Source organism: Falco punctatus, assembly GCF_963210335.1.
Source record: "Falco punctatus genome assembly, contig: scaffold_28, whole genome shotgun sequence".
Classification (NCBI taxonomy): domain Eukaryota; kingdom Metazoa; phylum Chordata; class Aves; order Falconiformes; family Falconidae; genus Falco; species Falco punctatus.
In genome coordinates, this window is record NW_027660251.1 from 715,398 (window position 1) to 732,604 (window position 17,207).

The 17,207-nt window shown below is 52.7% G+C and overlaps 1 protein-coding gene across 1 annotated transcript in view; it reads left to right on the plus strand.

The window, feature by feature from the left end:
* LOC308057364 (hydrocephalus-inducing protein homolog) overlaps window positions 1-17,207 on the plus strand; it is a gene marked incomplete at its 5' end in the record, with an annotated part of 100,615 nt that overhangs the window by 31,671 nt on the left and 51,737 nt on the right. Inside the window, 7 exons of the mRNA XM_080411483.1 lie at window positions 1,802-2,025; window positions 2,282-2,349; window positions 4,310-4,545; window positions 5,353-5,453; window positions 6,705-6,840; window positions 7,325-7,489; window positions 10,781-10,933. Coding sequence (XP_080267609.1) covers window positions 1,802-2,025; window positions 2,282-2,349; window positions 4,310-4,545; window positions 5,353-5,453; window positions 6,705-6,840; window positions 7,325-7,489; window positions 10,781-10,933 — 1,083 coding nt within the window. The remainder of the gene's footprint in view (window positions 1-1,801; window positions 2,026-2,281; window positions 2,350-4,309; window positions 4,546-5,352; window positions 5,454-6,704; window positions 6,841-7,324; window positions 7,490-10,780; window positions 10,934-17,207) is intronic.

The following is a 17,207-nucleotide window of genomic DNA, read 5'->3' on the forward strand; positions in this document are numbered from 1 at the left end:
GGAAAAACCAGCCCTTGACACATGAAAGCAACACCGGGTCAAAAAGGTCGGGATCCAGAGGCTTTTGTTTCAGCCCTAGAGTCACTGCACCTTTGTACCCTGGCGGTTAAAAAGCAGCTGGAACAAACGTGTTGTGTTCCAACTCGAGTCCGTTGCAAACACCTTTCAGTGAAGTGCATCCAGCTGGTTCCTGGCGCCAGAGGGAAGCCGGGCAGCCTCCCCGCGCAGAGCTGCCCGCGCAGGCACCGGGAGCGCTGTCCCTGCTGAGCAGCCTCCTGCCACCCTTCAGACCTGGTGCCCCTCTGGCTCTATGAACAGAGCAGAGCAGTTCTGGAAATGAAGCAGAGGAGCTTTCCCTCCCCCCACCCATGGTGGCAAGTTTTCTGTCAAAAAAAAAAAAAAAAACCCCACAAAAAAACCCCCACCCAAACCCCCCCCAAAAAAACCCAAAAAACAAACCCCCCAACCCCCAAAAATCTAACCCCCCCAAAAAAATACAGCAACTGAAAGAGGTAGAAAATGAGGCAATACGTCGTGCCAGACACTTTCAAAAGCTTGACTGTGGCAGGGAAGGACATGTTAAGGGGTTTTCTTTCCAAAATATTGTGCGCTCTATGCTAATGCTGATACTTTATGGAGGAGTCTATTTATATAAATTATTTTTTTTTCATTACTTGAGAAAATGTGAATAAGTAGATGATACTGTAGGTGCTGTATGGAGCAGCCAGACTGGAGGTAAACCTCAGCATAGGATCCCTAAGTGCAATTTGTAACTAAGGTGTAAAACACATGAGCAGTTTTCCAGTTACCAGTGCAGAGTTGGAATAGGTGAATGTTTTCAACAGCAGCTGCAAAACTGGAAAATAAGGGCTGTATGTCTGCTTCTGTCTCAGTTTTTCTGACAGGTTTTGTGGGGACAGAAATTAGGGAAAAAACCTCCAGATCAGGTAGTTGGGAGCGCAGAAATGGCAGGATGTCACCTGCAGCCATCGGAAACTGTAGAGCTTTGCTTTTGGGTAGGTCTGGTGACCAGCAGCGTGCTGGTACTCACAGGCAGGTGTGGGCGCTCCTTGCTGAACGTGAAGAGAGCTGAATCTCACCAAGCGCCGCAGGATTGCGTCGCTTGTTGGAACAGCAAATAATGGTAAATTAGCAGATGATGGCTGCGAATATTTGTGAAAGAGAAATTCTTTAGACTAGGTGGAGCTGCCATGCACCTCACTCTCGCCCTTTCTTGACGTGTCTGGTTGAGCAAAGACAGAGAGACTCTCAGATGAAAGAAAAGAATAAAATGAGCCTCACTGACGTACCCTAGCAGAGCCGGGGAGTGCTGCTGAAGCTGGTTATAGGGCTGTCCCGAGGTATTTTCCACATCAGATGAGCTTGTTGGCGGCAATGGGAGCTGAATGTGTTTTGCCCTTGGCGGGACTGGGCTCGTCTGGAGCAGAAGCAGTGAGGTGGCGATGCGCTAGTAATGCTGCGACCGCCCTTTGCTGCTCTTTGGGGCAGGTCTGCATCGCCTTGGTGATGCTGAGCACGTCCTCTGCACTGCAAGGCCCAGTGGACTGCTCTGTGTCAGTGGAATAAGCCCAGGGTGACTCCGTTTCTGTGAAGTTGTCGCTGTTCTGCATGCAAAAGCCCAAAGGAAGAACCTGTCCCGTTGCGTGTTCTTTAGCTTCAGCCAAGCAGCAACACACAGTATCTTCTGCCTTTTATAGATGTCTAATTAGAGAAGAAATCAGCCTTCTGTAAGGAAGGAAGATTCCTCATGTATTTCCATTTTGATTTCTTGCTGCTGCAGGCGATCCTGTTTAACAAAGGAGTCATCGATGCCCCCTTCAGCTTGGTTCCTCCAGCAACGGCTCTGGGCTCCTGCTTCTCCTTCCACCCCCAGGAGGGCATCATTTCACCAGATGGCCTCCAAATCCTCCGGATCTCCTTCAGTTCCACCGTCCTGGGGCCATTCACAGAAGAATTCCGGTTCAGTGTGGGTGGATCCCCTGAGCCTGTGACCTTGACTGTCAGGTGAGGAGGGTTCTAGGAGCCTGGTGGGCACATCTGTAGCCATCTCTGGGTAATCATCTCCCACCTACCTCATTTGGTGATGGAGCAGAGCAAAAAGTGTTGTCTAATGTCTTAGTCGAGCACGAGGGTGACGGGTTGGTTTGAAACCCACTGTGGTGCTGAGACCAGCTTTTATCTGTCCCGGTGGTAACAAAAGCTGAATGCTTTGCAGTTCTTTTTAACCAAGCCAGTTCCTCCTCTGCCTTTGTCCTTACAGGGGCTGTGTCATTGGACCGACTCTCCATTTCAATGTACCTTCCCTCCACTTCGGTGATGTCTCCTTTGGTGAGTGTGCCCTGGGCTTGGACCGCAGGTCGGGAGGTCTGTGCCTTACTGAAATGAAGCACTTGAAGAGCGTCTGTCGCTTGTGTTCCTCCACAGCAGCCTTCAGGGTGTTAAAAGCAGGGCTGGTGCTTGCTCAGGTGGTGTTTTGCTGTTGTGAGAGCAAACAGGGCCAAAGGAATAGCAAGCCAGTATTTTTCTGGTGCCCTCAGAGCCTGCTCAGCCCCAGCCTGCCAATCCTTGGCGGCAGAATGATGGTGAAAGCCCTTGTCCCAGAAGGGCCCAGGGGTTGGGGCTGAAGGAGAAGGGCGTTTGAGCCACACGCTAGCCTGTGGCTGCTCGGGGCGAATGCTTACCCCACTTGACCTTTAGTGTGAGCTGTTGATTTGTGCCGTGAGGGCTCCTCGTTATCACCTGCCCGGTAATAAGCCCAGGCAGTAGCTCTGCGTTGGGCACTGATGTCCCCAGAGATGTGGGCTCCTTCTCCTTCCCCAGCTGAAGCGCTGACGGGGCGGGTGGCTGAGCCCCAGTGTCTCCATTGAAATGCAGATTCTGATTCTCCATCTCGAGTCTCACAAAAGGCTTTTTACTGAGACGATCTAAAGCTTAAATGTGAAATCAATTGTGGATTGATTGAAGGGCCGTTATCATTCTGCGCCCTGGATGCCTCTGTGTTTTCATGATGTTTGTGGGCTTTTTAAGTAAGCTCATTACCTTCCCCGAGCCACTTCCCCCTCTCCCTGCGTCACCACTCTGCCACTGCTGTGTTTCCTTTTGAATAAATAAACCCACAAGAAACGCACCGGGCAGGAATACGGTTGTGTAATAGGAGGTTCATCCTACTTAATCTGATTTCGTTAACAAGGCCTTTTCAGCTGAAGGCAGCTATTGTATTTTTGCTTCTTGGAACTGTGCTGCTGACTGTTGTCTGCCTCTGGCGACTTCGGTCCCATTTGGGGCTGTGCAGTCTGTGCGTGTCCTTTCTGTGCCCCCCCTGCCCCCCGGCCAGAGTAATTGCTGGCGGTGGGCAATGCTCACTGCTGATGGGCACGGGAGAAACCTCTGCTGTGCCTGCAGGTGGTTTTCCTCCCTGTCTGTATGCAAATAGCGCTTGGTAAGCAGGGCATGGGAGGTGTCTCCTTCTGGCAGAGCTGGTGTCCGCTCCAGAGCAAGCTGCGGGCTGGTGTCCTGCCTCTGCAGCACATCCCCTGCCACCCAGTGTGGTTGTATCACTGGTTTTCCATTAGGGAAAGCAAGTGTCAGAGCTAAAGTGATGTCAGGCGTTGCGGGCAGTAATCAAAGGCAGCGAGGATGTGATGTCCCCGTTTGTTAGGTAAGGCGAGACACGTTCCTGCTCGTTTCTAAGGAAGCGTCAGGTTTGCCTGCAGTGGGGTGGGCTGAGTTGTCCTGTGCTCAGTCGTGCTGTGCTCAGTCTGGCTGCCCCGAAACAGGAGCTGCCTTAAGGATCCTGCCTAGGGAAGCTGCATCAGAGTGCTGTGCATCATGTTGTAGTGCCCAATTTCGTCCTTCCTTGTTATTGAAGAGAAGCTACAGTAAGGAAAATCTGCTACTTTCATATATTGAAAACCGGGGGAATGTTCATGGAGTTAATGGGGAATTTTACAGGCTGAATTTTCAGGATAAATGGTCTGTCTGGATGCACGCTCGTCAGTGAGAAAGAGTTGGGGCTGGTTTGGGGGCAGGTGAGAGGGTTCCTCACAGTTAAAGAGAGACTTGTGCTCTTCAGCACCAGCACCGCTGCCCATTGCCCAAGGAAGCAAGCTCGGCCGTCGAGAGAAAAGGCAACTTCAGCCACAACTCGCTCCTCCCTGAGCTTCTCAGTTACCTGCCGTGCACATTGACAAGAGCTCAACTCCAAGCAGGGTTTTATCCTAACAGGAGAGTTGCAGCAGGAATCACAGCGTAACTGGGGACTTAACTGATATTTGTCTCACCTTCCCAGGCTTTCCTCACACCCTGTCGTGTCGCCTCACTAACACCTCCTTGGTGCCTGTGACTTTCAACCTTCGCATTCCTGGCGATGGCTCGGGACAGCGCAGCGTCACCAGTTTTGCTCAGATTTCAGACAACGCTTGCCTGTCCTGGAGGAAGGGAGCCCAACATCACGTCAAGCCAATGGAATTTACCATAATGCCTTGCAAAGGCATCATCCGCTCCCAAGGAGCCCTGGATATCCAGGTATGGGATGAGCCCGGCCATACGTGCTTCAACAGGTGGAGCTGCAGCGTCAGTGACGCGCGCGAGGGCTGCAGCGCTGCTGGCTTTGGGCATAACCAAGTAAGAGACGGGCTTTTGTTAGCTGAGGGACTCTGGGATGGAGCAGCGTTTTGTTTCCAGAGTCGTAAGCCAAGGATCACGTATCGTGTGGTCAAGCACAGAAGCCGTGCATGTGTTTCTGAGCTGCTTAGAGCGATTTGTTTGATTTGAAGGGGGCCGAGGAAGGGTGAGGACGGAAGGTGGCTGTTGAAAAGAGAGATGCCATTGCATAAAGCAGTTTGCTTTTCTTCCCGGTCTTATTTTTCCTCTCCTGTTGAGCAGGATGAGTTGCATTCACTGCAGCGGGGGCTGAGAAAGCTCCAGCAGCCATGAACAAACTGCACAGCTTTTGCTGGGCCACGTTTTGCCCTCAGCTTCCCACTGTAAAGCTGAACTCATTCTGGGAAAGTCAACAGATCTCCCCTGGGTTCCCGCTATTGTAGTTGCGATGAAAAATTGGTCCCTTAATACGGTGGTGAGTAGACCATGAGTTGTGCTTTGATTTAGCTTACACGTGCCCTGGTGTGCAAGGTGTATTTCACAGGTGGGGTTTGTCAGCAGAGTTTTGTTCCTGGGAAAGGCAGTGGTCCACACGTGGAGCAGCAGCAGAACCAAGGCAAAACGCTCCCTTTCCTTAGCGTGGAAGGAGAAGTGCAGGACACCACGCGTGCGTGGCTGATGGCTTCTGGGAGTGCTGAAGTATTTGACGCTGCTCTTCTCCTCTACCAGGTCACCCTGTGTTCCAACACGGTGAGGCAATACGAGCTGGCGCTGGTGCTGGACGTGGATGGTGTTGGCCAGGAGGTGTTGGCGCTGCCTCTCACAGCCAGGTACCGGCGCTTTCCTTGCAGCTGGCCACCTTTCCCCACGTAGCCAGGCCCAGCACGCTGCCTGGCGTGTGGTGTGCTGGCTGCCGCCCCAAAGGAGAAATGGTGCTTCATGAGCTGGTTCTGCCCAGCTCGCTGTGAGCACAGCCGTGCTTTGCCAGCGGCCGTGTTGAGAAGCACCTGTGCTCAGTGCTCAGGGCTGTGCCTTTCTTGTTCTGTTTTGAAGGCAACAGTGCTTATATTCCTTGTTGGCCTGTCGTCTGGGACTTGAGGAGTAACGAATCTGCAAAGGGCTGCCCCTGCTTCTCCCTGCAAGCGGTGGGCTTGTGCTGGGTTGGCCCAAAATGCAGCATTTGTTTGGAAGGCAGCGAGCAGCCTGCTGAAAGCTGGGGTCTGGCTCGGTTAATGAAGGCGTGTGCAAATGGGAAAGGGGCTTATGGCAGGACTGGTGGGGGGAAACTAAAGGGGAAACTCGTCCTTGGTGTGGCAGGTGAGCTCAGCTTTCTCTGGTTCTCTTGAGCATGAACATTCCCAGACTTAAGCCAAAAGCTGCTCTTGCTGCAGCCACGCTCAATGGCGTTGCGCCGCAGCGGGTGCCAGTTTAATGACAAGAGGGACGCAGTTCGCTGGTGCTGTTCCCTCTCCCAGGCGGTCAGCCAGGCGGTGCCTGGGCTGCAATTTTGTAAAACGAGTGGGAATGGGAAGAGTCAGTGTGTGGGCTGGTGGGTGGAGGACCCAGGCAGCTGCAGGAGCTGGGAGAGGCTGGTCACCCAGTGCGAGAGGCAGGCAGTGCTGGTGCCCTCCATCGCGGGGGCAAGCGGCTGAGGTTTCAGGCAGGGCGAGAGCGGTACGGGAGAGGAGGGAGTTGCTTTTACTGAGATGCTGGAGTCTTGTTTTCCTTGAGCTTTGGGGAACGCTGATCCTCAGCGGGAAGGCTCCCGCAGAGCTCGTGCCTTGCTGGGACTGTGGGAGGGTCCTTGCCGGCCTCCCGGGGCAAAGGAGGGGCAAAGCTTGATGAGAGAGCACTGGGGCAGGGCACTGGGCAGCCTCTGCCACGGGAGTCTCGGGGTCTGCCCCTCCATTACAAGAGGCTGTTGAGAAAAAAGAAGTTAGAGGTGAGTGATTGCTGTAGAGGTAGGAAATGTCTATCTGGCAGAGACAAATGCTTTGTGTCTATTTCACGCTGTTTGGGGAGTGAACAACTTCTACAGTCTCTCAGTGTCTCTAATTCCCTTTGGTCATCTCTTCACCCAGGTGTGTGGTTCCTCCGCTGCACGTGCTCAGCCCTGTTCTGAGGTTCGGACGGTGCTTTCTGAAATTCCCTTACGAGCGGACACTGACCCTTGTGAACAACAGCGATCTTCCAGGCTGCTATGCAGTCCTTCCTCAGGTTTGGCATTGCGTTCGCCTCCTGCCCTCCAACGTCGTTATCGAGGGGTTTATTAGGAAAAAAAGGGGGGTTTGGAGAAGACCTTGCTGTTTAGTGTTCAAACCTCAAGTTTTGCAGAGAACGGGAGGCTACCTGAATATGAACTTCAGGAGCGGTTTGAACTCTTTAGGAAGCAGTTTTGGTTCTAGTCTTTGGGGTGCTTTCATGCAGGAGAACTTTGAAGGTTGTGAAAAGCGGCTGCAAGGAGGCCACCAGCACCGGAGTGGGTGTTTGTGGGTGCAGCAGCTTTTGGACCCTGTGAGGATGCTACTTAGCCCCATATAAATCTTGCACCTTGTGTTGTGCTTTTCTGCTTTCTCCTAGGGATTTTTAAAAATGTGGGTGAATTGCTGCTGTGGTAGATGTTAAGGAGCTTGAAGTTTCCTCAGACTCTGAGGTTCTGTCACATTCTGACAATTGTTGTCTTTGATTCTGTCCCTTACAGGAGCACAAGGAGGATGCTGCTGTGTGGTACTCCAGCCCTGTGCCGTGTGGGATTATCCAGCCTCACAGCTCGGTGGAGATCCCGTTTACGCTGGAAGCCCAGGCGATAGGAAGGCAGGACACTATTGCTAGTGTCTCAGTGTTTGGGAATGAAAGTTTCCCGCTGGTGAGTGCTAGGCGAGATGCATGCCTTTGTGTGACTCATCTTGGTGGGGCATAAAGTGTACAGGGGTTCTGCCAGGGAAAGGGAGAAGGTCATAATATGTGGCTGGTGTGGACAAGGAAAGAAGGGGTTCGTGGCATAAGTAACAGCTAATACCTAGAGAAGGGTGGTGTCCTCTTAGGTGTCTGAGATGTGTTTAATTATGGGCGTGTGAGGCGGGATAACAAGCCCAGCCTGAAACCCAGAACAATTCCTGGGTCTCTCGCTCTCCTGCATTATTAGATGAGCAGCAACTGCTGCTTCATTAGAACTTTTGTTCAGGAGCACACGGGGACATTGCTGCATGCCGCTAAAGCAAGGGCGGTGTAGGAGGCCGTGCTGAAATGATGAATTCTGTAAAGCTGGATTTAAGCTTTCATGAAAGTCAGGTCCATCCCGCCTGAGAAATATCCATCGTATCTCTTTGCCAAAAGCCCCAGCCAAAGATGCATGAGACTCCACACTGCTTGCATCTGGAGCACAGACTGTTTTTGTTGGTTTTTTTTCCCTACCAAACTTGGAAAGGGGTGAGGTGAAGCATTCCTGGACTAAAGCCTCCTACAAGACATTGGCATTCAGGCATGTACAGCAGCAACAAAGTGTAGGCAAGAGAATGTTGTATGTGGTGTCCTGGCTTCCACTGGCTGAAACAGAGAACAAATTTAGTTAATAATTTAATTTAAAAACCTTTTGAATTTAAAAGGAGATTAACTTTTGAAGCAGCTGTTTTAAAATGTCTTGTCCTCTCTCTGAGCATGGAAGGGGATATCAGAGGATTCCTGAGAACCTGAAGCTTTCTGTAATGGAAAGGAAGGCTGGCATTTTGAAAGCAAATGCAGGGATATAAACTTTTTATAAAATGAATTGAAACGATGATGCCAAATCCCCTGGATGCTACTGATCATCTCACCCCAGGCTGCTGGGGATGTGCATGTAAACCAGTCAACAGCAAGGCCAGGCAATGCAGGCTTTGCAGGGAAGTCTCACGTTTGACAAAACAGTTGCTCGCAGATAGAAGGCATGCTTCCCTGGAAGAGGAGGGTTTCTCCCCACTGGAATAGCCAGTTGTTTAACTGTCACCTGGTTTTTGAGCTGCAGGTCCCTTGAAAAGCTTTTACCCTTGGGCTAACAATTTATAAATTGAAAGTTGACCTTACCGTAATCTTTTCTATTTGGACATGAACGTGTTGATGTTTTGCCCAAAGGGCGAGCATTTCAGCTGGAGAATCATAGCTGTCCCTAAAGAAAGGACTAGATGTGCTGCATTTTCTATAGGTCTGTCTTCTGGTTGCAGTGCAGTTCCAGCAGTTCCCTGGTAGCTGACGCACCCAAAGCTTTCTGGGCTGGCAGAAGAGCTGGCTGTCTTGTTACATGTCCTGCGCTGGTGGCAGATCCTACCCGTACGGCTGCAAGTCTGACCTTGGGAATTGCAGCGTGTTCCAATAGAACTTCAAAGCTCGTTCTTGCCTTAGGCTGGGGTGCCCAGTGTCGATGCCTGGTCTTTACCACCGTTTCAGGCGGAACGTGGTACAGATCTTTCATCCAGGTTGTGCAGAGTCCCTCCACAGCTCTGTTGTCAGGTATTTTGTTTGCAGGTGACCACGTGCCAGCTCCAGTCTGGTGTGTATCATCTGCATGAAGGAGCTGGTAAATCCCAGCCCTGGCGTTACTGGTGGCAAGGCAGCCTCGTGTGCCGCGGGCAGGGGGTTTGGCAGCTGGCCGCTGTCAGAATAAGCGGGCACTCGAGCACAGCTGTCCGCCAGGGTCAGATGCTCTTCGTTCCTAAGTGATCAAATGTGACATGACCTAACTGTTGACAAAGCCAGCGGTGCTGGGGGGGGCGTGGGGGGGTGGCTGGTGGCTGTGTCTGTAGCTGTGGCAATACTGCCGATGGCAGAGCTGCCATCTCTTCTTGCTGCCTTCCTTTCCCTGTGCCATGTTGCCTGTAACGCTGTTGCATGGCATTTTTCTTGTCCCTTTTAAGAACCCTGTAGACAAAGGGGTTGGGGTTTTTGAAGTCCTCTCCTTGGTGGTGAGGGTGCCTGGTGTTAGTACACAGTCTGACAGAAGCCAGCTCACCTGGGCATCCTCCAGATGTTGTTCTGCTCATCCCCAAAGGGCTCTGCCCTACCTTTGCTGCTGCTGTCCCGCTGTCACCAGGAAGCTGAGCTGGCTGGCGAGGCGCAGCTCTTCCCTGCAGCTCCTCCTTCCTGGGAGCTTTGGGCAGCATCACCCAGACATGCATCGTCGTGCATGGCTTCAGTTCCTTATTTTTGAGGCCCCAGCCTTGGTAGGTGATTTTTTTTGGTGCTTAGTTGCACGCAGCAGTGCCCTGTCAAGGGATGAGCATTTCTGGATGCTGCTGCTGCTTCTGGCTGAGTTGGGCTGGTGATTCTGACAGCTGTCAATACCACTTCCTTGAGCCAGACATCATTAAAGGTTGTACACGGTGGAGGCTGGTTTCTTTTTCGGTTAAATCGTACTCTGTGCCCTCCAGTGAATCATACAGCGTCTGGTCAGCATTGGGAGTTTTATGCATTCAGATCCTGTTGAAGTGTTGAGGTGTTTGGAACCAGTGAAATCCACAGCAAGACTGGACAAATTCTCATTGTTTTTAATGATGTGGGAAGGTGGTTTAGCAAAGGGATCTGTGTTCCTCCTCCAGTAGTCTGTGCCAGTTCTGCAAGGAGAAAGCTTTTTGGGTCTGACTGTCAAGAGAAAAAACACCGCTTGAATGATGTAATGAATAATTAATGCCTGTTATTCATGTCATACCGGCAATACACCTAGGCACACATCAGAGGCCATAACTTGCACGATCTCTGCTCTGAAGAGCCTGCTTCGCTTCTGGCTTGTGCTGGTTTGCAGAGGTGCATTTTTGGGAATGTCAAAGAAGTAACTGTCCAAGTGTCGCTGTGCAGCAGCAGCGATCAGGGAGGTTTGGGGCAAGGCTGAGCGGCAGAAGGAGCGGGAGCAGGCACAAGGCAGAGAAAGGAGAGCTAACTGTGGAGGGGGTCTGGAAAGGAAAGCGTGGGACCCAGGGTTTCTCTGTCCCCTGAGAACGGGAGCTTGTGGCTTTCAGATGGGATCGCTCCCGAGCCTGCACTTGCCCCGGGCCTTCTGTTTCAGCCTTGCAACGCTGAAAACTTCCAACAGCCGTACTTATCGCCTCGTCGAGGAGGACCCTTAGAGCTGTCTCGTATTTTTTAACTTCCCCTGCTTTTTTTTTTCTTTCCTACCTGCTTCCTGGAGCAGAATGTCTCTTTAGTGAGCGTTGGAGAAGGACCAGTTGTCTACGTGCATCCGAGGGAGATAAATTTTGGCAGTATTGAAGTTCTGCAAGATGCGTCCAAAAGTCTCCACCTCTCCAATCAGGCTGTCATCCCTGCATCCTTCTGTGTAGAGATGGTAAGTATCTGTGGGGCTGTTTCCCAATGAAAATTGACTGGTCTGTAGCAGCCTGTGGCTTGATTTTTACATGCAATGTTTCCATATTGCTGTCTCGGAGAGAAAGCAAGATATTCCGTCCCAACGCAGCGAGAGGAGCCTGGCTCTGGGGGCAGTTTTAGCTGGGGCACCCCCTCAGTAAAGTAGACAGCTTGCATAGACGTTTGTGCAGAAAGGAGTCTGGATCATCTTTACAGGTTTTCCCTTTGTTTTCTGGAGGGTATTTAACGGAGAGTCGTGTCTTTGGAGCTCAGAGATCAAGAGGCCCCTGTGGCCCTTTGCTCCTGGAAGGGCATGGATTTCCCGACGCTTTCCCCATTAGGTCTGCGTTTGCTTTGTGTCAGACTGCTGTTTGTGACAGAGTCTGGGGTGTGAAGTTTGTCCTCGGCCTGCTTGTGGTGAGGTGAGTTTCACACCTGCTGGGGGCCCAACCAGCTGTGGCGTTGCACAAACACAGAACGGTAAGGGTTGTGTAGCTACAGAGTCTGTGGGCTCCGTCACGTTGCAGAGCATCTCCGGGGGCCAGCCGCAGGGAAAGGCTGTTTAACTGATGGAGGCCGCAGCTGACAAGCTGCGTGGCAGGTGGCAGGAGGAGGTTGGGTCGCTGCCCTGGCAGGGGGGGCAGGGCTGGTGCAGCCAGGGAGGGCTCCTGTGCAGAGGCTGGGTGGGATGTGCCGCTCACTGGAGGTGGGATCTGTGAGGGGCTTAAAAACAGGGTTGGGGGGAGGTTTGTTCTGCTCCACGCTGGGTGTGTTGGGTTTGTGGAGCTGGTTCACCCAGGCCTGGCTCTGTGGGCTTGGCTGGGTCTGCGGGTAAAGCATCAGGCAGCGTGCGAGAGGCCAGGCTCAGCCCCCTGGGCCAAGGAGGAGGGGGGCGAATTTCCTCCTTGCGGCTTTTCCAGCTGTTTGGGGGACAAAGGTAACCTCCAAGTGGGGGAGGGATTCCCAGGGCAGCTTTCTTTGAATCCACCATGAAAACCCGCTTGCCATCTGTGGCGAGAGCAAGCCACCAGGGATGGCTGGTACTGGTGTTGAAATGATGGGTTTGCATGCCTGTCGCAGGCAGTGACCCGCAGAGCTGTTGGGGTCCTGCTGCCCCGGTGCAATGCCTTCCCTCCTCCCCGGGCAGCTCGCGGTGTCGCCGGGGGGCTTGCAGGGTACATCTGCCCCTCCGTTGCCTCAGGGCCCTAACCCATGGGACTGGGCAATAAAGCCTGTCGTGCTTCACCGCCATCCCTGCCAATCCTGGGGCTGATCGATCACTAGGGCAGTAATACGAGGTGGCTCAGGGACGGTTTCTTTCCCTGCAATAAAGACGGGCTCTGCTTGAGCAGTGTCTTGGACCAGATGGTCTCCAGAGGTCTCGCCAGCCCCAGCCGCCCTGTGACTGTGTGTGTGTGATGCTCCCCCCTGCTGACTCCACGGGGCTGAGTTCCCCCATGGTGAGCATCTCTGCTTTTCAGGGCAGCTGCTGCTCTCATGGAGACGTGCCAGGAGGCAGGTCCTGGGGACCTGCTCCATCAGCCGCTTCACCAAGGGCTCTTCAGCCAGACTCCGGGCACGGTGCTGCTGAGGCTGCCTGATGGGAGCAGCGCGGGCGTGGGCGAGATGTGCCCGAGCTGCGCCCTGGCCCTCAGCAGCTGCCTGCTCTGCTGCTCTTTTGCTGCCCCAGTTGAAGTTTTGCCCTTGGCTGCCTTACGCTGCCTGGCAGCTTCTTGACGGGAAGCAGAGGGGACTGAATAATTGTGGAGATAAAGCCCGAGATGCAGTCGGGTGTCAGGGTGATGCACACGTGTCCATCTGAGAGCGGAGCAGGCTGGGCTGTGCCTTAGCCCAGCTGATGGGTGACACGGGCATCCTTCATTCCCCCGTGTCCCTGAACCCAAGCCTTGTGTCCTGTAAAGCGCCAAAGCCGCTGCTCTGATTCCTGCTTGGAGGTTGCTGCAGGGTGGTGAGCCGTCATTTCCCTGTCTCCCATTTGTTGGCCAATCTGCAAACGGTGGCTGTGAGGCTCAGAGGTCATGGTCTCCACTTGAAAGAGCGAGTTATTGGCTGAAATTTTCACAGGAGCGTTGCATCGGGAATGTTATGCGCACTGACCGGCAGCTTGACAAACTGAATGAGGTTAACTGAAGGGGCAGCCACAGGGCAAACAAAAGGCTGGTGTCTTGTTTGAAACAGAAAAGGAAAATGCTGTAATGCAGATGGCCGTGCTGCCACCTCGATGGTACTCTTAACCGTCGAGTGAAAATTGCTCTTCCTGTTAAGGCAAGCTTGCTGCTCGCTTTGGGGGAGACAAGATCATTACCTGAGCAAGCCAGGATGATTTGTGGTGAACTTCACTTTGGGATAGTGACTTCAGGAATTACTTGCAGTTCCCCTCAGGCACCAGCTTCCCTGTACCCCTCTCCTCTCTGCTGGGTGAGTTGTGTCTGTTCTGTTCTCAGTTGCAGGGAGCAGCAGGGAGCATCTCTGCCACCAGAAGAAAATAAATAAAAACCCGCCAAATCTGTGTGTTGAGATGGGGCTTTTTGGGTGGGAAGAGGGGTGTAGGGACTGCATACCTGCGTCCTCGGTTGGCTTATCCCTGCTTGCCAGGGTGTCTGCAGATCTGCGACCCTTGGGACCAGTGTGTCGTCCTGTGCTCACCCAGCGAATCCTGTGTCTGTCGGGTGTGCTTTTCCCTGTCAGATTGCTTTCCCAGCTGCCAGGCAGCCCAGCCTGCTAGGGAATCCTCTGGATCCAGCGAGGGGGGGATTTGTGTCTGTCTTGGGTAAAAATGACTGGAGCAATGGGTCAACATGAAGGAGCTGTTGCAGCTTAGCTGGGGGTTGATGTAACCTGCTGACAAAAGCGGCTGTTTCTCCTCCTTGCTCCGCTGTCATTTTCTTTTCCTGCCTTCTGAAGTGTCTGATTTTTGCCGTATTGACAAGTGCCAAAGGCTTGTTATGGCCTGATGGAAGTGTTTGCTCTCCCTGCAGAAAGGGAAAAGCATCGTTCTTAGATCATTTCCTACTTGTTCTTTGTCATGCTGTCTTCTCAGGTATCTTTTGTGTGATTGCTAAGGTTGTCATCTCTTGGCATCACAGAAGGCAGCTGCGTATCACGTCTCTGTGATCAGGAAAGAAAAGACAGGCCTAGGGTGTAATTTTTCTTAATCAGTGGCAGCTTTCTTCTGCCTGCATAACCCCCGTGCTGGGTCTGTTATGTGCTACCGCAGGGTGGCAAATGGTTTCCCAGTGCCTTGTAACAAGGAGGAGAGAGAAAACCTTCCTTGGGGTTTCCTCGTCTCATGACAGTCGTAATGCGGGGTGCTGTCTCCTTCAGCCTGAGCCCTGAGCTCCCTGATCCAGAGCCCTGTGCTCCAGGTGAAGCTCACTGCTGCCTGGTTTCCAGCAGTGCTTGTACAGCCAGCTGGGTTGTCTTCAGGAGGGTGCCTGGTGGCTCAGTGCAGATCCCCTTCTGCGTTCCCAGGGATGAGCTGCTGCCACATTCAACTTAGACCAAGATTTGGTTGGTTGGTTTTGTTTTTTTTAAAAAAAGCTGTACCTGGTTATCTTGTCACTGGTATTCGCTGTGGATAACTCCATGGATTTTTCAGGCAGCGTATAAAGGCTGTTGGTCAGGTGCGGTGTAAGCAAGGGCAGAACACACAGTTCCCATACTCTCTGCTCCCCCGTAGTGCAGGATTTGTTTCATTTACTAATTTCATTGCTTATTCCCTCAAGCTTTTGATGACATTGCTTTTATTAATGCAATGGCCATATGGAAAGACCGCAAAACATGGAGATAAACTTCCAAACGGTGCCGATGCTGCTTTAGTGACTCTGTTTCTGGGTCTGGCTGACGGGCGATTCTGTTGCTCTCTGAGCAAATCGTGCAGGTTGCGGGCAGTGAAGGCTTTGAAGAGCACATCAGCATTGTCTGCAGTTCTCCCCTGCTACTCTCGCTGAAGTCGGAGCAGACTTCAATCAGCAAGAGGGTGGTTTTCAAATCTACTGTAAATCACTCCCCCCGCCCCCAAAGCAGCTGAATAATTAGCCAGCCTGTCAGTGTTTGCTCATAGTGAGACAGAGGCAGACAGTGCTGCGCCCTTCTCATGATATCTGCAGTGCTGTTTAGAAATTAGGGTTAAATTAACTTTCCAGGGTACGGGCAGCACTAGCCCTGCATATGTGGCCTCTTCCAAGGTGAGCAGAAGTTTTGAAGATGGATAGGCTTAACTCTTTCCTGAGCTGTCCCACCAGAGCCTCATGGTGCTCCAAAAGCTCACCTTTAGAATGAAACCCTTGGTTTGGGTTTAAAGGCTGTGTTTTGCTTATACAGCAGTACCAGTTTGTGCATTTCCACCCAGTTTGGTTTTGCCGGAGCCCTTTGTTGTAGCTGACAGGGCCTGGAAACACACAGCATCAGTCGTGAACATGGCTCGTGGCCAGGAGTGTCCAATCTCATGCTGGTGAGGGGTTGTACCAAAAGCCAAGGAAGGTAGAAGGCTGTGTCCCTCCCAGTGTCACTCAGGCTTAGGTCCAGGGCACGTGGGCCTTAAAAGGGGGAGCAAAGGTTTGGAGGAGACCTTGGAAAAGGTGCCTGAAACCTGGCCTTAGGGAAGAGTTTGGATTTTATGGCATCCGGTATCTTCTATGGGTTCATGGTCTTTCAAAATTGCTGTGTTTCAGTAATGGAAGAAATTGTTACTCTGCTCATCTAGGAAAAGTGAACTTGTCACGTTGTGCTGCACCCGCTGGCCAACAGGGTTCAAGAAGGGTAGAAGTCTTCAAAGCAGTTACGCTGCTACAGGCCAGAGTGACTCAGCTGAGCTCTCTTCCCGAGGGAAAAGCAGGAGGATTTTGGTTGTTCAATCCTGTGCTTGGCAGCAGCTGGCCAAGCCGTGTCCATGTCCTGGCTGGAGAGCCCCAATGTGCAGAGTGGTGGCACTGGTCTCCCCAGCCCAGCGGGGAGGGCAGATGGGACCTGGAGGGCTGAGCAATGGCCAGGGGACACAAATGGAGACAAGCTTCGTTGGCTCACTCAGCAGCTGCTGTTAGCTGAAGCAAGTGTGACAAATTGGGCTCCGTTGTTGGTGGCAGTGAGTGCCACACTTTAATTCTTTTTTTTTTCTTCTTTTTTTTTTTTTTTTTACTGGCTTTAGAGGCTCTGCCTCGATTTCACAAAACATCTCCTTGCTGGTGCTCTGGGGCAGAGGCTCAACCAAAGCGGTCCCCCTGATTTTGCTGAGGAGATGCTGGTGCCGAGGTGCCAGGAGGAGGCTGGTGGCTGGTGGGAGCATCCGGCCAGCCTTGTGCTCTGATCCCCACCCTGTGGGCCTTAGGGTGCTTCTGGGCTCTTTCTGCCACTGGCCGTTTGTGCGGGTGAGGAGTCACTCTGCTATGAAGAGCACAGGCTCCCGCCCCTTAGGACAGCTAAAGCCCCTGGGACAAGGCTCCGTGCGCAGCTGATGTGGCGAGGGGTTATTTCCCCTTCGTGCGTGACCCCCACCGGGGTCGGTGGATCCGCCTGACGAGGTGTGAGCACTCTCTCGCCAGAGCTATGGCTTGGTAAAGTACAGCCGCATTTTTCATGTTGAGTTCTGCTGCTTCTTTCACTCGTGCAAGGCCGGAATGACCAGATGACTTCACTTAACGGGCTCAAAGTAACTTGCAGAGGGCAGCGTGGTGGCTCCTCAGCCATCCCTTGGGGCAGCCATCCAGCCGTCCATCTCTGATGCGCGCTGATGCCCGCTAGAAGCAAACGTTGGCAGCTCTTATTCCCAATGAAATCTGTCCCAGGAGAAGCTAACGATCTCAGCGCTGAGCTTCTCGAAGCGGTTGATGCCAGCCCTTGCCTGGCGCTCTGACTCTGGCGTCCAGTGGTACAAGCTCCTGCAGGGACAGAAATAGCCGCTGTCTTTGTCTGCCCAGCACGTGCAGCTATTGCATCGTGTTCTGGAGCATTCAAGCCTAAGCGAGGAGCAGGGATCTTGTCAGAAGTTAGATTTTGGCCTTCAGAGCAGGGGGATGGATGCTTTTAGCGTGTTCCCAAGGGATTTCTTGTCTCTGGGACACAGCCTGGACCGGTGTAGGCAGAAGCTGACCTAAAAACCTGAGCGGAGCTGGTCCGGCAGAGCCTTTTGGTCCTGGCAGGTCTCCTGTTCAGTGGTGCGCTGTGCTGCCCCTGGGACCCACACCAGATGCTAACGGAAAGGATGAGGACGCGATGCAAATCGTGCTCCTCCGGAG